The sequence below is a fragment of the Paramisgurnus dabryanus genome, chromosome 24 (assembly GCF_030506205.2).
Source record: "Paramisgurnus dabryanus chromosome 24, PD_genome_1.1, whole genome shotgun sequence".
NCBI lineage: Eukaryota > Metazoa > Chordata > Actinopteri > Cypriniformes > Cobitidae > Paramisgurnus > Paramisgurnus dabryanus.
The window spans coordinates 8,403,582-8,429,471 of record NC_133360.1 but is presented as its reverse complement, the minus strand read 5'-3'; the positions used below and the strand labels follow the sequence as shown (position 1 = coordinate 8,429,471).

Sequence of the window (25,890 nt, the reverse complement as noted above, 5' to 3'; positions counted from 1 at the left end):
GTCACACCTAGATACCGAGCGCTGCAGCGACACTTGATGTATGGAGGCGGTACTGCCGCGCTAACCGTGAGAATCAAGCGATTGTACATTGTAAACTAAGTCAAGACGGCAAATTAGATATGGGTTGAGAGTAAAATGTAATTTTAAAAAAATCAATGAGGTAGATTTGCACTATATACATCTTTCATCGTAAATACTAAGTAAAGATAGACAGTAGTATGCAGTAAAGAGTTCGTCACGCGAGATGGCGCGCGTGCACCTCTCCCTTATTGAGATTTTCTTTGATGAAATTGTTTATACACAGACAAATTAAAGCAGTAAATACGTATTATATATTATTATAAACCATTTACCCTCTCTGTAACCTTTTTTAATGTTTTTAAAATTTTGCCAGTATACAAAACCACCCCCGTTTACATTTTATGAACGGATAAACGGATAAAATATTATTTAATTATGCATAAGCTACATACAGTTACAAAAGGAATTTTTCTTTTTTCCATGTTTATTTTTCTTTTACGCCTGTCTGATTTTATTACTTACGTATCCTACTGTTTGCTTACATAATCTAATGCTTGTTTGCCAAGCAAGCAAACGTCACCCAAAAGACAAGCATGCAACTTTGGAAAGTTCCAGTACCCGTTTCATTATTAGATGAAACTCAATGGGAACTGGAGGTTTAATTGGTTTTTCTTTACTCGAATGTTCATGTAGGCTACTCAACAATTTCCACTTATCCTAAAATAGTATAGTTTGCTGTTAAAGTCTACGCGCAGGTTTCATAGGTTTGTGTTTTTAATTAGAGTCTCTGCGCTACACTGAAGTCTCAGTGATGCGCTGAACGTGCCGCTCCAGAAGTGCGTCTCTCCTCCGCGCGCGCGCTCCTCTCCTCGCATCCAGGTGTCACATTCTTCGGATGCTTGTTACCATTTGAACCCGAGACCGGATCACCATGACGGACTCCTCCTCTGCCGCTGACCCCACTTCTGGTCCTGTTGGTCTCGGACCTGGTACCGGTTCTGCTCCGGATCCAGCGGTGACGGATCAAACGGCTCCTCCAAACGGACATCAACCGAACCAAGCGGATACTTTGAGCATGGAGCAGCAAATGAAAATAGACGAACTGGACGAGAATGGTACGAGTTTTGTTTAAATACGTTAAATGTAGACTTTGTGGGGAATATGCTGGCAAAAAAGTGCGCGTTTTCTGTATTTATTTATTTATGTATGTACTGTATATAGGAGAGGCAGGGGCAAGTTGTCACACTTTTAACTGTGGTGGTGGTGGTGTGTCTGTTTTAAAAATCATTTGCTGAAACTTTAAAATAGTGAGTGTTGAAAAGCTATTGGATATTTTCAACGTCACTGGAGAGGGAAATATATACGGGGCATGTTGTCACGTATTGGGGGGGGGGTTAAGCTGTCACAGAGGGAACAACTTAATTTAGGAAGTTTACAAAGTCACCTTCCACAAATATGCATTTTTAATATATTACAGGCTTGTCAGTGGCTTTATGGAACACAAAACTGTTCAACAAAATTTGACCTTAAATATTAAACTAATGTTATTTAACAGAAATTAAACTGTAGTCAATGAAACCCACCTAAGAATACAGTAGTACGATGTAGTATTTACTATAGCAAACTGAAGTATATTATAGTAATAACTGCAGATTGTTAATGCATACTACAGTATTAACTATAGTGAATTGATAAACTGTAGTAAATACTATAGTACACTTTCATATTTACTATGGTAAGGTTCAAAACCACTACTGTATTTTACTACAGTTTGCTATACTAAAGTATGTTACAGTATTTTGTATGTAGGATTCTGACCTCATAGTTATTGAGATCTAGATCTTGTGACAACTAGCCCCAACCTCCCCTGTAGTCTTACTGTATAATGCATAGGTTACTCATGTAATCCCTGTAAAACAAATGTAAATACTTTCTTAATGGTTTTACCTATTATTTACAAATACAGGTGATGCAACTTTTAAACAAATGATTTAAAATTCAAAAAGAGTGCAAAATGTAGACATAAGAGAGATTTTACACGTAATACACGTAATGTGGAAAAAGTTGATGTCATCTAACCGAGTGATCTCCCTCGACAGGTCTCCTGGCGAGCAGCATGCGTCTTAAACCCCACGAGGCCCAGAACTACAGAAAAAAGGCATTATGGGTATCCATGGTCTCCATTGTGGTGACTCTGATCCTCGCCATCGCTGCGTTCAGTAAGTATTCAGGCAATAGGGTCTAGAGAACAGCCCCTTGTGATGTCACATTCTGATTTTAAGATGTCAATTTGTAAAAATTTTGATATTTGCACATGCGGTCTGGGTTGGTACTGTATATATTGATTACTGTACTTGATATATATGTTGTATGGATGTAAACATTAAGAAAAGAAGGTGACATATTTTGGTTATATCCAGCTGACGCACAGTTGTGTGTAGTTTGGTTCAATGCCACTATATATAGCTTGATTCACAAAATTCACCCTGACTAGTTTTGTTATGGTTGTCCTGCAAAATTATGTTCATAATCATCGCTGGAAAATATCCCAGCTGCAAAAACTGTCAGAAAAAAATGCTCCCAGCTGTCACTGGAGCGGTACCCTTACAAAAACTACACTTTTGCACCTAAAGAGTTCATATTTTTGTACCTCATAGGTGCATACAGGTGCCAAAGAGTGCATATCCGTACCTAAATGGTACATAGGATCTTTTTAAATGGTACTGTCCCAGTTACAGCTTGGGACCATTTTTAGACATTCGCATCTTGACCCATCCTAAAAATATTGAGTTTAGCTAATCATAACAAATATCAATTACATATAGTCTTAAATGGGACAGTACAGCTTAATTAAAGGGGACATATCACAAAAATCTGACTTTTTTCATGTTTAATTGCTATATTTGGTTCCCCAGTGTTTCTATCAACCTAGAAAATGTGTAAAAGAACAACCAAGTAACTTAGTTTTGGTAAACCAATCTCTGCAAGCATGTGAAAAAATATGCCATTGTAATCTGGCTCCCCTTGTGATGTCAGTAGGGGATAGCACCGCCCCTCTATCTGCACTATCCAACCACGGCATTTAAAAGGACACACACTCAAAAATGGCACATTTTTGCTCACAGCTTCAAAGCGGCAATTGAATAAATGGTTTCTTATGGTACTTTGAGCTAAAACTTCACACACCATGGGGACACCAAAGATTTATTTGACCTCTTCAAAAAATCTTGTGAAATGTCCCCTTTAAGACTCTCTTAGGTGTGAAAAATAAAATAAACAAATGGCTCTAAACATAATCAAATATACTTCAGCGACTGAATAAGACAAGTACAAAATGTGCATAATTATTCACTTCAGGACTACGCTGGATTCAAGCCATGTGGTTTAATCCCACCCCAGCTGGTTTTAAGCTAACAGAAGCTAGCGCCGAGCCGGATTTGATCTGTGATTGGGAACGGTGTTCCTTACTTGGAGCGCCATCCCCATGGAACAAAATGACTCACCTTACACTTCCAGAGTTGGATGGGGACGATGGGACTCACGTTGCCAGGCTGTGAAGATTCGGTCACATAGCAACACTAGATGAGGTCCCGACTGAACCATCCTGTCATTTAGACATCCAGAATAGCTAGGCTTTAGCACCCAATAGATTGAAAATAGCTGGTGAGAAAACACTTACTATGTGAAGCTCGTTACTGTAAAAACGAATGCAAAAGTAATTGGTGGTGAATGTTTGCTATTATTTGGAAATGATAGTAATGAACGTTGAAATTATGATGCTGAAACATTATGAACCTTGTATAATTTTTTTGAGGGATGATCTCTATCTTTGCTGTAAGATTGCAATATCTGTATGGCTTATTTTTCATTAACGGCTGTTCCTCCTGTAAGCCCGTGGGGACAGAGCTGCGTCGACTTCTCCATTTGTGTGATTTGGCAGGGAGTATGTGTGTGTGAGGCGGTGTTTAAAGGAACAGTTCAAGCGAAAAAACTATTTCTGACATCTTGCAATCACGTAAATATTTAATAATATCCCGGATGCGGTTTTCCATATAATGAAAGTAAATGGGAACTGGTGTTGTCGAGCTCCAAAAGGGACCAAACATATCTTTTAAGTCCTCTGTTGAACCGATATTCAAATCAAAGACAGACCCTTTGAGAGTAATAAGAGGCAATGGAGTTATTTGGGATAATTACTTTTTCGATATAGCACGATTAATAAACATGACCCCCTTTTTTTTTGGAGAGGCAATATATTGCCATAGTATTTACCTGCACTGCAAAAAATGATTTTCAAGAAAACATTTTCTTAGTATTTTTGTCTTGTTTTCAGTAAAAATATCTAAAAATTCTTAAATTAAGATGCTTTTTCTTGATGAGCAAAACGACCCAAGAAAATAAGTCTAGTTTTTAGACCAAAAATATCAAATTTAAGTGATTTTGTGCATAAAACAAGCAAAAAAAATCTGCCAATGGGGTAGGCAAAAAATCTTGAACACTTTTCTTAAACACTAAATTCAAGAAAAATTCAAGAAAAAATCGCTTACCCCATTGGCAGATTTTTTTGCTTGTTTTATGCACAAAAACACTTAAATTTGATATTTTTGGTCTAAAAACTAGATTTATTTTCTTGGGTCATTTTGCTCATCAAGAAAAAGCATCTTAATTTAAGATTTTTTTTATTTTTTTTCTGAAAACAAGACAAAAATAATAAGAATTTTTTTTTCTTGAAAATCATTTTTTTTTTGCAGTGTGTGTGTGTGTGTGTGTAAATTTTAGCAGATCTGGGATTTACACTAAACAATGACTATTAGGTGTTTAAAATTTAAATGAAGCTCAACCAATGACGACAATGGTACTATACCTTTTATAATATTTATTTATGTTTATTTTAAATATTATTTTTAGAATATATATTATTAATATTCTTAAAAATTAAAAGTTGTTTTCTTAGAAAGTTTTATTGGCATTATATAATCAGTGACATAAAAAGGTCTTATAAAGACGATAAAATTTATTATTGCCATTATTTTCGTGGTTAAGAAAAGTAACTGTCTTGACAGGCCTAGCCGTTAGGTGTCAAGAGGCCATATTTACTCAACACCTTCAGTTGCCATTAACTTTAATTACATAAAAAATATTGGCCAACTGATGAACATTAAAAAGTGTGTGTTTAAAGTAACCGTTCCCCCCAAAATTCAATTTCGGCCATCTCATTGTTGCGTAAATATTTACTGTAATAATATCCTGGGTGCTGTTTTAGATATAATGAATGTAAATGGGGACTGGGGCGGTTGAGCGCCAAAATTAAAGTCCTCTGTTGATCTTATATCTACGTATATGACTTATCAAATCAAACATAGGAGGACCTTAGATATTAATGATGTTTGGTCACAACACACATGAGCTAATATAGTTAGTGCCGTTAAGGGTTAATGGGTCATATTTACTCTTAGCTCCAGTTGCCCTTTACTTTAATTACATAAAAAAATGGCCAACTGTTGAATGTGTGTTTAAAGGAACGGTTCCCCCAAAAATACAATTTCGACCATCTCTTTGTTGTGTAAATATTTACTGTAATAATCTCCTGGATGCAGTTTTAGATATAATGAAAGTTAATGGGGACTGGGGCTGTTGAGTGCCAAAAAAGCACAGCAAAAATGACTTTCTCACTTAGTTTTTTTGTCTTGAAATAAGTTTACTTTTTTCATAAACACTTAATTCCAGAAAATGTTTCTTATTCCATTGGCAGATTTTTTTTTTGCTTTGTTTTAAGCACAAAATCGCTTAAATTTGTTATTTTTTTTAAAAAACTAGACTTGTTTTCCTATGTCATTTTGCTTGTCAGGAAAATACATCTTAATTTTTGATATTTTTACTTAAAACAAGACATAAATACTAAGTATGAAAGTCATTTTTTGCAGTGAGACAATAAATACCATTAAAGTCGAACTGATATGACCTATTAAATCAAATATAGGACCTTTAACATCAATGATGTTTGGTCACATGACACCCAAAAGACAATGAAGTTGGTGCCGTTTGGGGTCAATAGGCCATATTTACTCGACAGCTCCCGTTCGAATATACTTTATTTACATGAAAATTACTGGCCAACTGTTGAACTCTAAAAGATGTGTGTTTTAAGAAACAGTTTCCCCCAAAATACACTTTCTGCCATCTCACCATTGTGTAAATATTACGGCTGCAAGATGTAGCGAAAATGTAAATATGTAGACATATCCATATCGCAATGGTTTGCAATAGCCGAATAATTTGAAAACTTAAAAAGACTGTATAGTTAAAGTTTTTAGTCGATGCAGATAGCAAAGAGACTGGTAAAACAATATTCCTTTTACACAGAGATTATGGAAAATACACAGAAAATGCATTCGGTATCTTTGATTTTTATCTTTGAAGGTAAATTTTCTTCTATAAATATATAAAAATATATCAAATGAAAGAACAGACCCTCTGCTTTCAAACAAACAAACAAATTTTGACCCAGAAAATGTTTATATTTGACCCAAAAATGGGTTAAAACAACTCAGCATAGGTTAAATTACAACCCAAGGTGCTTTTCGACCCAACGAAAAGAAAGGTGTGAAAAGTGAAAAACATCCAGTATGCGGCACTCCTGTGGGCGAAAATGCTTTGTTGATGCTAAAGGTCAGAGGAGAATGGGCAGACTGATTCAAGCTGATAGAAGAGCAACTTTGACTGCAATAACCACTCGTTACAACCGAGGTATGCAGCAAAGCATTTGTGAAGCCACAACACGCACAACCTTGAGGCGGATGGGCTACAACAACAGAAGACCCCAGAAGACCGGGTACCACTCATCTCCACTACAAATAGGAGGAAGAGGCTACAATTTGCACGAGCTCACCAAAATTGAACAGTTGAAGACTGGAAAAATGTTGCCTTGTCTGATGAGTCTCGATTTCTGTTGAGACATTCAGATGGTAGAGTCAGAATTTGGCGTAAACAGAATGAGAACATGGATCTATCATGCCTTGTTACCACTGTGCAGGCTGGTGGTGGTGGTGTAATGGTGTGGGGGATGTTTTCTTGGCACACTTTAGGCCCCTTAGTGCCAATTGGGCATCGTTTAAATGCCACAGCCTACCTGAGCATTGTTTCTGACCATGTCCATCCCTTTATGACCACCATGGACTCATCCTCTGATGGCTACTTCCAGCAGGATAATGCACCATGTCACAAAGCTCGAATCATTTCAAACTGGTTTCTTGAACATGACAGTGAGTTCACTGTACTAAAATGGCCTCACAGTCACCAGATCTCAACCCAATAGAGCATCTTTGGGATGTGGTGGAACGGGAGCTTCGTGCCCTGGATGTGCATCCCACAAATCTCCATCAACTGCAAGATGCTTTCCTATCAATATGGTCACAACATTTCTAAAGAATGCTTTCAGCACCATGTTGAATCAATGCCACGTAGAATTAAGGCAGTTCTGAAGGTGAAAGGGGGTCAAACACAGTATTAGTATGGTGTTCCTAATAATCCTTTAGGTGAGTGTTTACATATCTCTATCTAAATAGTACATATTAGGACATTTTAAAGGCTAGTGCCAGCTTGGGACCATTTTTGACCATGTTATTCTGACGTCAATGTTAGGATAAATGAACGAATCGTCATATTTAAGTGAACTATTCCTTTAAGAGAGCGGACAAGAGAAAATGCTTGGAGACTAATGAAGGAATGGAAGTAACCAGAAAGAAAAAGCGATACGGTCTAATATATGCCGTCAGAGCTAAATTCCCAGATGTCTCACAACTTCCAGTGCAGCCAATTAACAAGATCTCAGCGACAGTGTGTCTGCCGTTACACAAACACACACGATACACACAAGATACACACAAACTCGCACTCATTTATTTGGACTCTGAAACGAGAGCTTGCATACCTCCAAACCTAATAAACGCACCCCGGAATTGCATTTCCCCCATTGCGGGAACCGAGACCCACTTGATACGGGTTTAAATCTAATTTCTTGAAGAAAGTATCGACCTATAAGAAAACAAAATAAGTGCGTGTGCATGAAAAAAAAAGAGATGGGTTGATGTAAATATGAAATTGACGAGGAGAGGTCACAGATATAAGAGTGGTACAGTACTCTAATATTAATACATGCAGCTTTGCCAGCCGCTAAAAGCCAGCATGCCAGCTCCCACCGAGGCCAGTCTAAATATAGACCTGGAAGATAGATAGACGAGAAGATGGAAGTGGAGGGGTGAGCTGCCCTCCCTGCACCTCATCTGGTATTTAAACATCTATGCCGAAGGGCCATTGGGAGAAAAACTGCAAAGATGGGGAAAAGTCACTGCCTGGTGGATTTAAGTGTAAACAAATAAAGCAACAATTATTTATTACGCAAGGTATGCGTTTAATCAGTATGTGTGTTTGCTAGGATTAAACCCAATGACTTTTGCGCCACAACTGTCAATTGAGCATACTGAAATCCTACTCAGATCCAAAAAATGTCCTCGAACTGATAAGAACATGCAAATATATTCAGCAACTCAGCCACATAAACTAGATCACATTTCGGCTTGACTATGTGTGTGTGCGTGTGGTCATAAAGGAAGAAAGGTTTTTCCAGAGCATCTGTTGTGTTGAATTTCAACCTTCTGTGATTCGCAGACTCGTTTTCACGAAACTAACACCTACGATGGCGGTAGAAAGCGCACGCATTAAAATAATCTGTTTCTTCTGAAAGATTGCCAGCCAGTGTGTTTTGTAGTGGTTTGTCTGTAGGGATTCTCTACAAACATTACGAGGTTGTATTTGCTCAGAATGGTTTGCTTTTTTATGTCTAATAGGAAGAGTTTATACTGTACAGTTATGCACATGTTCATCTATATATAATAATGTACATATAAGTCAAATTATTAGGTGCTATAATGATTTTTAACCTTAACATAGTAATATTTAAGTAGATTACAGTAGTATTTACTTCAGTCTATTAGTCATGGCAATTAATACTTCAGAATAAAGTATACATTAACAGATTGATATATAATATATATATATATATATATATATATATATATATATATATATATATATATATATATATATATATCAAAGTATATATTTACTATATTTCTTCATGTGGGTTGAATCAAAAGTCCATTTTTGTTTTATTTTCACTTTTATAGTTATGTTGAGACAATCCTTCTTTTTATAATTGTATAAACAATGGTCAATTAAATTTGTTGTGACAGTGTTTTAAAATCTGGACCACCACGGTTATCCTTCAAACATGATACTTTATTGTGATATTATAATATCCTGCAGTTTTACCAGTGTCATCATTTTAGTGTATAAGTCGGGCCGCCGTAACTGCAGCAGTTTCTGCTGACTTTACTCGAATCTTAGAATCATTTTGACTTCTTAATTTGCACCGAATGGTTTTATCTTTCTAGAGATACATAACTCTCATTAATACCTCTCCCATTACCCATGATGCACTGCATGAGGTGCTATCGTTTGACGAATCGGTGCTATAATTATGACAAACTCTGTGCTGTAAATTTAACTTAGAAATTGTTCTTGTGACACCATTGGGAGTGTTTTTGGTATGTTAGATCTGTATTATTAAAATTTACATTTCATGCTTCTGGGTTATCTGTACTGGTAAAGATTCGCTTTTTTGCTATTTAAAACAGTCATTTCAAACATATTTATCATTATTTTCTGCACATGTTTGTCTTCATCCCTTATTAAATCATATTAAAGGAAAACACCACCATTTTTCAATATTTTACTATATTCTTACCTCAACTTAGAGAAATTAATACATACCTATCTTTATTCAATGCGTGCACTTAATCTTTGTACAGCATGTCGTGAATGTGTTAGCATTTAGCCTAGCCCCATTCATTCCTTAGGATCCAAACAGGAATGAATTTAGAAGCCACCAAACACTTCCATGTTTTCCCTATTTAAAGACTGTTACATGAGTAGTTACACGAGTAAGTATGGTGGCACAAAATAAAACACAATTTTTTAAGTGGATAAAAAATGAGAACTATATTGTATGGTGGACCATACTTACTCGTGTAACTACTCATGTAACAGTCTTTAAATAGGGAAAACATGGAAGTGTTTGGTGGCTTCTAAATTCATCCCTGTTTGGATCCCAAGGAATGAATGGGGCTAGGCTAAATGCTAACACATTCACGACGCACTGTACAAAGATTAAGTGCACACATTGAAAAAAACAGGTATGTATTAATTTGTCTAGGTGAGGTAAGAACATAGTAAAATATTGAAAAACGGTGGTGTTTTCCTTTAAAGTAAAGCTTACTTACCAAATCCTCTATGTATAATAATGTGTTAGACATAGATTTATTTACCGCACAGGATGTTTAATTGTCTACGTGTTGACATTTCTGTAGACGTGTTTGTTTGGTTCACCCTTAAAATACAAGACATCTGGTGTGAGATGCCTAAAAACAGCTTAAGGCAGACGATATATATTTAGTAACTGCTAAAACTTTAATATCATGCATTGCCAGCTGTATTATTTTATGAAGAGAGAAACTGCGTGTGTGTGTGTGACTGTATGTGTTTGTTTTTAAATAATATATTTGGTTTTTAAAGGTGTATGCAAGTTAAGCTAAGGCTAAGTTTGTATTTCATATTTACACATGAATATTTGTTGCAGATTTTAACTCTGTTAGTCCAGAGTTGTATTTTCTTTCAATCAAGTATCACCTCAAACAAAACCATTTTTTGGATGAATCATTTTTGTCGATTTTATATAAATACTTTCGTATTTTAATTATTGCGGCCGCATAAGAACATACCATACTGTATTATTATACAGTACAGTACTGTAAAGTGTGCTCCTATGAGATACGGCAGATAGAGGTGAATGGAGACTCTCAGGGTAAAGGATTCAAGCGCATTAGAGGTCAATATTAGGTCGATTTTGGACAAGAGCCACCCTCACATCCATACCGTTTGCTGACATTACAGTGTGAATGGATGAAATTTGAACCGGGCACTTTAGCAGCCAAACTTACAGTTACACATACAGTATTGTGCAAAAGTCTTAAGACACTTAGGAATACCATTTTGTCCTATAGTTTCTGTTTGTATCTTAATAAAAATAAATATATGGATAAAATAAATTGATGGTTTTGCATAGTAAAACCAAAACGCCCTTACTTGAATGGCTAGTAACTGTCAAAAATGCCTTTAAAATTTGTATTTGAAAAGCACTAATATATTTCTTGTTTATTTATTTTTTAGCCGTTTCCGTAATGCGACAGAGCGCGTCTGCGTTCGGGTTTGCGGTAAGTATGGAAGCGCGTGTTTTGCTTTAAATTGCTATGTCATTATTTATATATTTATATGTTTGTTTGTTTGTTTTCAGTTTGACGCCACTCTTGACGTCCTATCTTCTATAATAGTGCTTTGGCGATACAGTAACGCCGCCGCCGTCCATTCTGCACACAGAGAGTACATGTGAGTACACAAACAAATCTGTCTTCTTTCGAATGGACGTACGGGGCAGATGATAGTTTGCACTCTGTGGGGATTCTGGGTAGTTTCAGAAGCAGTAGCCTATTAAATGTTGTTTCTGGGCAACAAGATAAGGGATTGATCTGGTGATTTTGACTTTGCTCGTCCAGAGACAACATCGGTGGGCATTTTAATGGAGGAAAGGACGTAAACAGAAAATGTGCGACTGGTAGAGAAAAAAAAATGTTCAGGCATTACTTTACTCACATTTATGTCGTTCCAAACCTGTATGTTGTTTCGTTTCTATTTAATCACAAAAAGAAATTAGTTCAATCAATAGGCAACCAAAAACTACATAAAAAACAATTAAAGCTGCAATCTGTAACTTTTGCCACTTTATCGCCATCTCTGTTTGAAACATTAAAGTGCAGGTTACTTTAGATGTATTTTAAAGTCAAATGATGTCAAACTGACATCAGACCAGACAGCTCAAATTACAAATAATTATTATAAGCCTACACTCTCCGAAAAAGGTACAAAATCTGTCACTGCGACTGTACAATTTAAACGGGCCTAATACCCACCCGTGGGGTACTAATATGAGCTCTTTACATACAAAGGTGTATTTTTTGCCCCCAGTGACATTTTTTGTACTTTTCTTCCTAAGAGTCGTTATACTGCTTTACATCTTTAAAATATCCATGTGGCGTCTATAGTTTTACTGTTAGCGAATGTCATGTTTTCTCCAGTCAAATCTGCACTGCTCAAAACCGATTACCTTTTCTTCAAGACCACCGGGTTCGACGAATCAAAGCCAGGTACAGTACACTACTCTCATGCTCTCCTGAGAAATGGATGGTGGGGTTTTGTGTTCAAAAAGCCCTTAGACAGCACTCAGATAGGCTACCAAAACTCAATAAAAACACAATTAAAGCTGCAATCTGTAACTTTTGACACTTTATCGCCATCTCTGTTTGAAACATTAAACTGCAGGTTACTTTAGATATATTTTAAAGTCAAATGAGGTCAAACTGACTTCAGACCAGACAGTTCAAATTACAAATCATTATTATAAGCCTACACTCTCTGAAAAAAGGTACAAAAGCTGTCACTGTGACTGTACAATTTAAACGGGCCTAATACCCACACGTGAGGTACTAATATGAACTCTTTACATACAAAGGTGTATTTTTTGCCCCCAGTGACATTTTTTGTACTTTTCTGCCTAAGAGTCGTTATACAGCTATGTAGCTATAAAATATCCATGTGAAGTCTATAGATTTACTGTTAACGAATGTCATGTTTTCTCCAGTCAAATCTGCACTGCTCAAAACCGATTACCTTTTCTTCAAGACCACCGAGTTCGATGAATCAAAGCCAGGTACAGTACACTACTCTCATGCTCTCCTGAGAAATGGACGGTGGGGGTTTGTGTTCAAAAAGCCCTTAGACAGCCCTCAGATAGGCTACCAAAAACTCAATAAAAACACAATTAAGGCTGCAATCTGTAACTTTTGCCACTCTATCACCATTTCAGTTTGAAACATTAAACTGCAAGTTACTTTAGATATATTTTAAAGTCAAATGAGGTCAAACTGACATCAGACCAGACAGCTCAAATTACAAATAATAATTATAAGCCTACACTCTCCGAAAAAGGTACAAAATCTGTCACTGCGACTGTACAATTTAAACGGGCCTAATACCCACCCGTGGGGTACTAATATGAGCTCTTTACATACAAAGGTGTATTTTTTGCCCCCAGTGACATTTTTTGTACTTTTCTTCCTAAGAGTCGTTATACTGCTTTACATCTTTAAAATATCCATGTGGCGTCTATAGTTTTACTGTTAGCGAATGTCATGTTTTCTCCAGTCAAATCTGCACTGCTCAAAACCGATTACCTTTTCTTCAAGACCACCGGGTTCGATGAATCAAAGCCAGGTACAGTACACTACTCTCATGCTCTCCTGAGAAATGGATGGTGGGGTTTTGTGTTCAAAAAGCCCTTAGACAGCACTCAGATAGGCTACCAAAACTCAATAAAAACACAATTAAAGCTGCAATCTGTAACTTTTGACACTTTATCGCCATCTCTGTTTGAAACATTAAACTGCAGGTTACTTTAGATATATTTTAAAGTCAAATGAGGTCAAACTGACTTCAGACCAGACAGTTCAAATTACAAATCATTATTATAAGCCTACACTCTCTGAAAAAAGGTACAAAAGCTGTCACTGTGACTGTACAATTTAAACGGGCCTAATACCCACACGTGAGGTACTAATATGAACTCTTTACATACAAAGGTGTATTTTTTGCCCCCAGTGACATTTTTTGTACTTTTCTGCCTAAGAGTCGTTATACAGCTATGTAGCTATAAAATATCCATGTGAAGTCTATAGATTTACTGTTAGCGAATGTCATGTTTTCTCCAGTCAAATCTGCACTGCTCAAAACCGATTACCTTTTCTTCAAGACCACCGAGTTCGATGAATCAAAGCCAGGTACAGTACACTACTCTCATGCTCTCCTGAGAAATGGACGGTGGGGGTTTGTGTTCAAAAAGCCCTTAGACAGCCCTCAGATAGGCTACCAAAAACTCAATAAAAACACAATTAAGGCTGCAATCTGTAACTTTTGCCACTCTATCACCATTTCAGTTTGAAACATTAAACTGCAAGTTACTTTAGATATATTTTAAAGTCAAATGAGGTCAAACTGACATCAGACCAGACAGCTCAAATTACAAATAATAATTATAAGCCTACACTCTCCGAAAAAGGTACAAAATCTGTCACTGCGACTGTACAATTTAAACGGGCCTAATACCCACCCGTGGGGTACTAATATGAACTCTTTACATACAAAGGTGTATTTTTTGCCCCCAGTGACATTTTTTTGTACCTTTCTTCCTAAGAGTGGTTATACGGCTATACAGTTTTAAAATATCCATGTGACGTCTATAGTTTTACTGTTAGCGAATGTCATGTTTTCTCCAGTCAAATCTGCACTGCTCAAAGCCGATTACCTTTTCTTCAAGACCACTGGGTTCGATGAATCAAAGTCAGGTACAGTACACCACTCTCCTGCTCTCCTGAGAAATGGACGGTGGGGTTTTGTGTTCAAAGAGCCCTCAGACAGTCTCTCTCTCTGTACGGCTCTGTGTTCCCACTTGTTATCAGCTAATGGACAGAATACAACCGGCAAAGGGCATGAAGTCTTTGTGAACATAGTGAACAGGAAGGAAGAACACAGGACAAAAAGAAACAGAATTGAAGTTGCACTAGACAACTAGACAGGATAAACACACCCACTACACAAACAGAAGATAAACATGCATTGCATAAATCCATTCCCCCCGAGGGGAAATCGGCTAGGATTTGGATCGCCGTGGTGACAGATTGCATCATGAGGTGGGCTGCTGTACTGTACCAAGATGAAATATCTACATCTTGCTATCATTGAACGGGAAGACAGTACTGCACCGACTGGTAATGATTGACAGCGCATGGCGATGCTAAACCTGAAACAAGTGGGCTGCGAGTGGTTGCTATGGTGTTGGTTAATAAGTACAATGGAGGGTTTTTATTGGTCAAAACAGCCCACATACACATAAGGTGCATCTGTATGTATAATGGACATAAAGGCTACATACATGTAAGAAATTGGGGTTCCTCAATGGCATCAAGATCAAACCAGATGAGATAAATCTATGCATCTTAATTTCATCACCCAAGATCCTTTAAGGGTGCTTCTGTGGATCTCTCTTTGGTTATTAAATAATCACCAACCAAAACACTTAACATTTTGAGCCTGCAAAGATACCATCCATCACAGCCTACAGATTGACGTTCGCCGGGTAAATATTGAAGCAGATGCTGTTATCCAGATGAAATTAGACGCCCACTGCCCGCAACGTCTTCATTAACAAACACAGGTTGTGACTTTCCTAACAAGACTCACGTACTAAAGCGATCAGATTGTGTTTTTTAAACCGAGACACAGGAGGGAAATTAATGCGTAAATATTATTTGCTAAAGTTGTGACTCTTTGTGTGTGTTTTTCAGAGCGTGTGTTATTCTTGGGATTGTGTTTATTCTGTCAGCCCTCACTATTCTGGGGAAAGCAATCCATGATCTCGCCACCATGCTTAAACCTGAAGTGGTAAGACTGTACACATACTGTGCAAACCGAGATGTTTTTTTTACATTGATTTGGCTTTAATATCTTTATTCTTGAAACATCTTTCCTTGCATTTACTTTCTGTGATCTGTCAAAATTGCACATTTTGTTTCCCCATTAACTGTAAATAATATTGGAGAGAGTCTCTTGGGTGTAGCACATCACATGGTGACACAACACCATATACATTCATGCCATCGGCCAATCGAGTTCCTCGGCTGGAATTAACAGCTGAAGTGTAAAGTTGAGTGAACGCGGAAAAGATGAAGTGTGAAGACAGATGAGATGAAAATAGACTGATAGCACTGTTGCCAAGCAACATCAAGAGAAGAGTTCCCCCCAAACCAGAAACCCCTCAATATCTCTCTCTAAATCTATCTATCCAGCAATTTTCTTTTTATCAAAAATTATTTTGGGCTATATAGGGTTCTTGAGTTTCCTATATGTGACCCTGGACCACATGACCAGTCTTAAGTCGCATGGGTATATTTGTAGCAATAGCTCACAATACATTGTATGGGTCAAAATTATATTTTTTATGTCAAAAATCATAAGGGTATTAAGCAAAGATCATGTTCCATTAAGATATTTTGTAAAATATTTTCCAAATATGTCAAAAATGTATTTATCATCAGTAGTATGTGTTGCTAAGTACTTCATTTGTAGAACTTCAAAGGGGATTTTCTCAATATTTAGATTATTTACACCCTCCAGATTTTCAAATAGTTGTATCTCGATCAAATATTGTCCTTACAAACCATACATCATTGGAATGCTTATTTGTTCAGCTCATGTGTAAATCTTAATTTAAAAAATTGACCCTTGTGTTCCAGGGTCATAAATTAACACATTTGTAAAATGAAACAAATGTCTTCCCTTTCAAAAAGCGTACTACAACGCATAATTTTCAAATTTCTATTATTTACATTGAACTTAAAAAGTTCTATGACATCATATGACCTTAAAAAGTTTTCTGACATCACAAGGGTTTAAAAAGTTCTATTATGACATCATAGGCACTTTAAAAGAACTTTTGATGACATCAGGCTGTAAAAGCTTTATATTTAAGACTGTGGCAAAAAGAACATAGGTTGGAAAGAGAAAATGTATCTTCAACGGGTCTTCAACTACTCTTCTTCGAGGGCCAGATTTTAAAAATGTAATATATGTAATATGATGCGGGCCAAACTTTTACCCTTATTTTTATCTTTTATATTATTATTATTATTATTTTATAGCAATAACTGTAATGCAGATCTCTTAAAACTTTTATAAATTGTTACATTTCAAGTATTCACACAACATATAGCCAATCTTTTCCTAATTACTAAAATTGCACTTCTTGTTTTCTTTTTTAATATTTTAATTTCAATTCAATAAAATTTTATTTAAATAGCGCTTTTCACAAATATTTAATTGTTTTAAAGCAGCTTTACATTAATATATGCAGGAAAAAAATGAAAAATCATAAAAACATAAACAGCAGAATACAGCGGTTAAGATTAACCATTCTAGCGAGCGTAGGAAAAATTTAACCTATGTAATAGGGTGCTAAGTTAAGCCAATGTCAGCAGACTCCCCAGGGGTTGAATAAAAACCTCCTAGGAGAAAAACCCTGTTGGCGAGAAGTCCTAGGAGGGGAAAAACCCTTCGGAGAGAGCCAGACATAGCTGATTCTATTATTTTAAAGACACTTTGGCTAAACCACCATTTCATTGTACACTATATTCGGACATGACTGAGAGTTCATATTCGTAAATCTGTATTTATCAGTAATCAATCTTTTTAAGTGTTACTGATAAAGTTTAACAAAAAAATATTGATATTTTCACTTTTCACACAGTGTCTTGATTGGAAAACAATCTTCCGATCGGCGTGTCAAAGGCGGTGTAGTCGAAAAAGTTTTTCTTTTTTATGGCATCTAAAGCTCAAATTGGATCCGAAATTACGCACCCACAGATGGTTGACACCTCACACAACCCTTTTCCGACTCTCCTTCCGGTTTATCGGCCATCATTTGTCGTGTACAGTGAAAAGGTGGCTTTAAAGTAACCACGCTAGTTTTAAAAAAGATGGAAGCTGACCAGCGGGCCAGATAAAGATGATTGGAGGGCCGCGTTTGGCACATGGGCGCAAATTGCCTAGCCCTGCTGTATACAATATAGCCAAAGAGACGAACAGACAGGGAAAGAGGAAGATAAATGGAAAGAGAGAGAGAGACTGTGCTGATGTTTTAATCAGGACTCTGGAGTCTCTCTGGAGGGTTTTCGCTCCTGTCTCAGCGTGTACGGCTGGTTTTGGCGCATACAGGCCTAAAAATAGATCCAATATTTCTCTCTCGCTTCATCTGCTGTTGATGTCAGAAACACTTTCCCCCCTTCTTCTCTCTCTCTCTCTCTTGTTTTCTCACGTACTCGCTCTCTTTTTCTCACATACACACACACTCACTTGTTCTGTAATGAAATGTTAATGGGCTGCTCTGAATCTGGTGTTTGGGACGAGACTCATCTCCAGTCCTGTGTGTGCAGAATGATGTTTATCCAAGTTCTATAATGATCTTTGCCGACATCCGACGTGCCCATCCGTGCCCGAATATGTGGCCCAGTCTGTAAAAACGTAGTTACAGTTATTTTTCGTTATTTACCATTATTTATGTGTTCAACATCAACTCATCCTACATAATGTAAAGATCCTTCTGTAAAAATATAATCTTGATATTTAATACTGACTGAGTAAGATCACATCAAAGATTAAAATCAATGTAAAATTAATCAAACTTTGTTGGACAAAATCTTATTTTTACATAAGAAGGCATTAGGAGACAAGTTCACAATGCCGCAAGCAGAATGCTAGTGTACTTTTTGAAACACAGCCCGTGGATGTTTGTCATCCATCTCACTTCCTCTGGTTGTGTGCATCATCAGTAAAATTACTGTCGGATAAAGCAGCAAGGCTTTGGATTTATGACTCGACTGTTATGAGTGCATATAAATGTATAATAATGTGTCTCTCTCTCTCTCTCTCTCTCTCTCTCTTTCTCTCTCTAGGATGACTTTCTATACAGCGTCTCCATTGTCAGCGGTGTGGTGTGCACGATTCTGTCCGTCTTTAAGTTCATGCTTGGGAAAGTCCTCACCAGCAGGGCCCTCATCACCGATGGTACGTTTCCCCGGAAACACACTGGGTTACCGTGGTGATGGCCGGTCTGATTTATTATTCACAGTGCCTTGGCAACGTGTCTAGTCTGATTTCACCTTAGCTTCTGCCACTTTAACTTCCAACTGTCTGGAAGAGAGAGAGAGAGAGAGAGATACACTTGTAGAAGAACCAAAGAAGAACCATTTTTGGTTCCAGAGAACCTCTTAAAGGCACAATATGTAAGACTTTTGCGATAAAATATCCACAATATGTTAGCACAAGTAATATATGTTGTTCACATGTGTACTTAACATTGTTTAATGTTTGAATTTAGAGAATTTGCAATTTGATAAAGCCCTCCCCGTTAAAAAGTTGCTTGTCAATTATGTCATTACCAGGTTATTATCGATTTCAGCTTTTGCTCCCATAAAAATCATAGTTGTGTTTGGCGACTTGTCAAATTTAGCGCAAGATAGATCAGCATATGAGATCAAAGTACACGAGAAGGATTCAAAAGCAGAACTCTCGCAATAGTTCGATGTCATTCGCCCATCAATCTGCGCAGTGCCAAATGTCAAAGTAGTATGCTTCTTAGTTTCAGTGGCGGCCGGTGACTTCTTTTTCGAGGGCGTTCGATGCGAAGTTCGTCACAACATGTATGTAGCCCGTCATGTGTGTGGTTTGTAAATTCAAAATATGTGTTGTGCACATCGAGTGATCCTATGTGCATCACGTGTCTTGTCAAAATAAGTGCCTGCTGCAGACGCGTCTAAAGGGTTTATGATAAAAGAAACGCTCGCGTTTGCCAGATATGCGCATTATCTCATGCGTAATCAGAGTTTACTGTTAAGGGAGTGTCTTGCGTGTATTTTGTGAACGTGAGAGCGTCTCTTTTATCGTAAACGGTTTGACCCGTGTGCAGCAGGCACTTATTTTGACAAGACACATGATGCACATGGTTCACATGACGCAACAAACACATATTTTGAAAACACAAGCAACACACATGACACTCCGAACACTTATTTTGAATTTGCGCCCCTCGGATGAGCAATCACGAGCCGCCACTGCTTAGTTTGCATGCAGAAGTACACAGAATACGGAAATACGCTCTCAGTTATTTTTTTTAAAGTACGGTTTTGTGCGTAATGTTGAGTTTACACCAGCCGCGGTAGGGGCGGCAAAAACGTGCTATTCGCGCATAGTTGGACACTTGAACATTTGAGTTCACTCGCTTCATTCGCGCGTGAAATTCTAGTAATTCGAGAAATTCACGCAGAAATTCACATCATGGGAGGGGCTTCTGCGACTCCGCGGAGACTCCGCTCGCTTCCTGTAATCACGTCACAACTACAGCAAGGTCCTGATTGGTTAATGCGGTGCGGAAATCGACTGAAATTCAGGTTTTTCAACTTGCGCGTTTCCCGAGGCAACGCTCAATTCGAGCGGAAGGCGTACCGCGCAGCAGGATAATAATTTGCATGTAATCGCGTCTTTGCATTGACTTAACATGTAAATCACCTGCGCTTGCGGCTGATGTAAACGCAGCATATTGGTACCTCCAAGGTTTTTGCCGGTACCTTATTTTAGAGGTACATATTGGTACCTCAAAGGTGCATATTAGAACCTTTTGAGGGTATCATCCCAGTGACAAAAAGGTACGACTTTTGTAGCTTCTTTTTTGAAAGTGTAGTTACGTCTAGCGTGCCACTGTTGCATGGATAAATGTGACCCTGAACCACAAAATCAGTCATTTTTTAAAAAGTGAGATTTATACATCATCTGAAAGCCGAATAAATACGCTTCCCATTGATGTATGGTTTGTTAGGATAGGACAATATTTGGCCAACTAAAATCTGGAATCTGAGGGTGCAAAAAATTTATATATTTAAAAAATCACCCTTAAAGTTTTCTAAATAAAGTTCTTAGCAACACATATTACTAATGATAAATAATTTTTTTATATTTTATATTTTCATGCTAGGAAATATCTTCATGGATCATCATGATCTTTACTTAATATCCTAATGATTTTTGCCATTAAATTTTTTTAATAATTTTAATCCATTCAATGTATTGTTAGCTATGTTTTGTGGTCGAGGGTCACAAATGCTATAGACAATTTCCCCTTTAAATGAGGTAAATATTTGCATGTATGGGCAGGGGTGTTGCTAGGGTCGAATGGGGTGGGGGGCTTGGCCCCCTAAAACATGACCCTACAAAGGCAGTGTATATGTTGGTCTTATTATAATATTAATTTTAATATGAACTTAAAGCTGAAAAAAGCACTGTTTACAGTCCTCATAGTGGTATCTTTATTTTTTGGATGTTTTCCCTCTCACTTCCCCTCACGTCATATCGTAATTTTCCTTGTTGATCAACCCTTACTTTCATTCTGACTTTAATATTACTGATATTTCAAATCCTGTCTACTTTTAACTTTTAATGTGAAAAAATGTGAACAGCAGTTCTCTCAACAACATAAGTGCATTTAGGCCTTCATTTGATCGATTTTAACTTATTTCATTTTTACATCCATACACATTGACATTGTAAGTTGTGTTAAGTTAGGCTTTTAAGTTATTAAGAATTGAGAAAGAAGTTGTTAATTTGAAGAAAACGTTTGTTTTATTTTTACCTGAGAAAAGCCGAGGTTCCGTGACTGACTGACTGACTGTGTGTTGTCAACAGCGCCGCCTGCAGGCCGGAACAAATACTGCGCTGTTTAAATACTCGATGTATACGAGCCTCACAGATGCTTTTAATGGATAAATCAAGCGTAAATCTACCGCAAACAGACTAGAAAAACAAATAAGAAGTAATAATAATAAAACCGATTACATATGTGAGTAACTTAAACGTTTTCAAAATCCTTTAAAGATCAGGGGCTTTGACAAAACTATCGCAATGCCACTGTGTGTGGGCTTTTGACAACATAGCATAGATATTTGTCACACATATACACACAGCATGACAGACAGTTGTCAAACAGTGTGTATCTTTGTAAACCGTCCTCCCCAGTAAAGTATACAAACACCCATCATGCAAACACATATATGCGTGCTAACACGTTAAGGAGTCACAAGCTGCCATACATCAAAAACTACATTTTCAAATATTTTTTTAAACCACCTGTTATGTTCAAATTTTAGCAACACTTTTAATGTTTATAGTTTAATATGTGCTAAATAACTTCAAATGTCAAATTAAATTGTAGGAAAAACGTAACTTTATTTTTTAAATACATATTGTTTATTTAATAGATTCATTACTATAAAAACATTTAGTTTGTAGCAAATACATTTAGTGTATCTTTAGTCAAAAAAAGTAGTAATGAAAAAATATATAACAATTATTTTATTTTATTTGTGAACAGTTTTACCAGTTTTGTACATACCGTATTAATATTAAAAAAAACTTTAGATCAGTATTTTACGGGAACACGGTGTGTACGGTATATACATTTATATACTTGGCAGACCCTTTTTTTCAAAGTGACTAAAGTAACTTCAATTCAAAATGGTTTAAAGGTTTAAAAATACAATTAGCATATATTTCAGAGATTTCGAAGTAGCTTTGGGGTCAATTTGGAAGGTTAAAAATATTTTAAAATATACAAAAAATGTTTTTTTTTTGTGGCAATTCTTTGTATATAAATAAATATGTTTGGAAAAATAAAGCATTTATATTCACATCGCAAACTTGTAAGCATAACAGGTTTGAAAATATTTTCAACTGCAAAAATATACTTATTATTTTATAAATTGTATACCTATACTTCATACATTTTATACAAACTTTTATTTTGTAAAGTAAAATTTGAAATGTATTTGTTGCCCCTCACTGTAAAAAAATTGCAGCATGAAGTTAAAGCAACTTCAATTCAACGTACTATTTTAAGTTTTGGCTTGTGAAAAGTTAACATAACTTATAAAATCAAGTTTGAAATTGTTTACCTTAATGTTTTTAGTTAAAGTGACAAAAGTTTATGAAGGGTATGTTTCCAAAGCAAGATAAATCTGTTTGGTAATTTTTTCAAAAATCTTGTCCAAAACTCTTAATATGTTCATTTGACGAAAATGCTGCATATTTTTATAGTGCACATTGAGAAATTTATGTATGAAGGCTAAAACTAAATATATTTTTTAATTAAAAAATATAAAATTAAGCTTAACTTTTTACAAAGTGCATTTAGCGTATATTTAAAATATATTTTTGATCAGAGAAATTTATTTTTTTGCCGTATGAATACATTTATGCATTTGGCAGATGTTTAACAAAGCAACTTACAGTGCATTACAAGGTATAGATTTTTTATCAGTACTGTATGTGCTATGCTCTTCAACTGAGCTATACAGGAGCTGTTTACTGGTATAGATTGAGAAAAACAGTCAGCAATTGTCATAAACTGCATTTAAATTGTTTTTACAGACAAATCTTAAGTCGTGTTAAACTTTCATTTGAGAAAAGTCAACTATACGCAACAGATTTTAGTTCTGGAGTGCCTGAAATGTCATTCACATCTAATAGCTTGTTGTTCATTTTATTGTGTTTGTAGGCTTTAACTCTCTGGTTGGAGGTGTGATGGGATTTTCGATCCTTATCAGCGCAGAGGTATTTAAACATTATCCCAGTGTCTGGTTTCTGGATGGTACCATCGGGGTTCTCATTGGACTCATCATTCTCGCCTATGGAGTCAGGTAAGAGTCCGAATCAAGACTCCAAATCCAAATCATAGAATGCACCATGTTGCTTTATTGTTTAAGGTTATGTTTACACCACAACCATTAAAGTTTATAAAAAAATACCTATCGAAAAGAGCTGCGCTTACATGGATCGCGAAAATGACTACAACGCTGAATTACACATGCCAGGCCAATAGATGGCGATGTTACTTTGTAAAAAAACACTACACGGATGCACAAATATGCATTTTTATACAGAGCGATAAATATGAACAATCAATTGAGTAGTTTTGTTTAGACTGACAATGACTTAAAAATTTCGTAATTTTGTTAGAGAAGCGTTAATAAACACAGTATCGCTTGCGCATGCCTATAGACCGAATTAACACATGTACATGATGTTTTCGTTATCACAGATGCGCGTTTATGTAGTTTACACAGAGACGACAAGGCATGAACACCTTTATAAACAAAAGTTTGCATTTTCAGGACCCCAAAAAGCTGTCGTCATATAAACGAACAACCAAACCACATAAAAACGTTAAGGTTTACTATTGAAAAGATGATTGTGTAACGACTCCTAAAGCTTTGGAGCTTTTTGCATGTTTTATTTATTAATAAACATACAAACCTAAAGGTTGTATGTTTTAACCCTATTAATCTGTCATGGCTGAGCAGGAAGGGTTTATTAAAACGCTATACAATCAATAATTTCAATATGTTGTTTACATAAGGTTTCTATATAGCGTAAGGTAGTTTAACTTGGGGTTTTCTAAAAGGTTTTTAAATACTTACAATTGACCCAGAGGCAATTAGGCATGACTATATTTACCTTTGGTGCAACTGTAAATATTCACGGTATACCGCCTTTAATATCTTTTAGAGATGTAAATTGTGCGGTATTTTTGCTAAAGTAATACACTAAACAATACACTAATACACTAAACAAACCACACACACAGCAAACATTCAGTATGCATGCAAACATGACCTTTACCATCATTTGGATTGTTTCCCACAGATGAACACACGTATACGCGGCTTCTAGCTTGTGTTTACAGAGCTGCGCTATCCAGTCGGTTTATACGTACGACTGTAGTGTGGAAATTTCCACCGGTCCTGGTTTTCCCAAGAGCCCATGGTGTTTCATTAACCAGAGGTCTTTTAGTTTAAAGTGACAGACCACGTCCTTGAAGGGCGGTGAAGTCAAGAGCGCCAGAGACTCATCATGACAGAAAACACTACAATATCAGAATAAATGGTCCAGAAATGGTCCGTATGTGTCTGTACCCTTTAAAAAGGTCCCATTTGTGTACAGATATGTATAGGTTTGGTACCAATATGTATCTTTGAGGTGCTAATATGAACTCTTTGGGATATTTTTCAAAAGGGTACTGCCCCAGAGAGCATTATTTGACCATTTTTTCTCACCGTGTAGACCTAAAAAAAGTAAATGTTTTAATATATAAAAGACCATTTTATCTACTATATGAGTCAACACTAATTCATTCTTTCTTTCTTTGTGTCATTAGGTTGTTGATGGACATGGTCCCTCGCGTCAAGCAAACGAGACATTACGAGCGGTTCGAGTAGGACTTTCGTAAGACAAACATAAACAATCTTCTGGAGATTCTCCTGAGTGAATAAAACAAACACACCCAGTCTTTTCCTCGCCTCAGGCCAAACGCAACCACACACTTAGCTGTAAATATGAAGCCGTAAAACAAGATTTAAAGATGTGAATGTTTTTATTATATTGTTTGAGCTCTTTGCTTATGAACTACTTTCAAAGGACCAATGTTATAATGTTGAGTAAAGACAGTCTATGGCATCCACTGTATAAAAACCAGATTACATACAGAAGGTGTGTTTCTGACGTATAATGGACAATTTTAGGTACGATTTGTTCGTATTATTATATAGACAAACATATTTAATATATTCAAATGTTCAGGTTATGGGGTTAAAGGTTTATGAAGTAAACACGTGTTGTTATTTTTGTATAATTTATTTAAATTTTTTTAAAGTTTCTATTTATTGTTTTTTAGCTCGTATCTTTAGTTAAAAATGTGAATTTCACAGCGAATAAAAATCAACAAAACGTACGAATTATACGAGTTGCTAGGACTCTATTTTAACATTGAAACTGAGAACTGCCGATCTAAAAAACTCTAGAATGCACTGCAAAAATGACTTTCTTACTTAGTATTTTTGTCTTGTTTTCAGTACAAATATCTAAAAATTCTTAAATTAAGATGCTTTTTCTCAATGAGCAAAATAACCTAAGAAAATAAGTCTTGTTTATAGATAAAAATTATACAATTTAAGTACATTTAAACTTAAAACAAGCAAACATATCTGT

The 25,890-nt window shown here is 36.2% G+C and overlaps 1 protein-coding gene across 1 annotated transcript; it reads left to right on the top strand.

Moving 5' to 3' along the window:
* The first annotated feature begins 78 nt into the window (after window positions 1-78).
* On the top strand, window positions 79-25,189 carry tmem163b (transmembrane protein 163b). Its single transcript, XM_065244576.2, has 8 exons — window positions 79-1,136; window positions 2,121-2,240; window positions 11,308-11,351; window positions 11,432-11,523; window positions 15,591-15,687; window positions 18,753-18,864; window positions 23,402-23,543; window positions 25,061-25,189. Exons 1-8 carry the CDS (start codon window positions 953-955, stop codon window positions 25,119-25,121), a joined length of 852 nt encoding a protein of 283 aa, XP_065100648.1. The 5' UTR covers window positions 79-952; the 3' UTR covers window positions 25,122-25,189.
* Window positions 25,190-25,890: the final 701 nt, after the last annotated feature.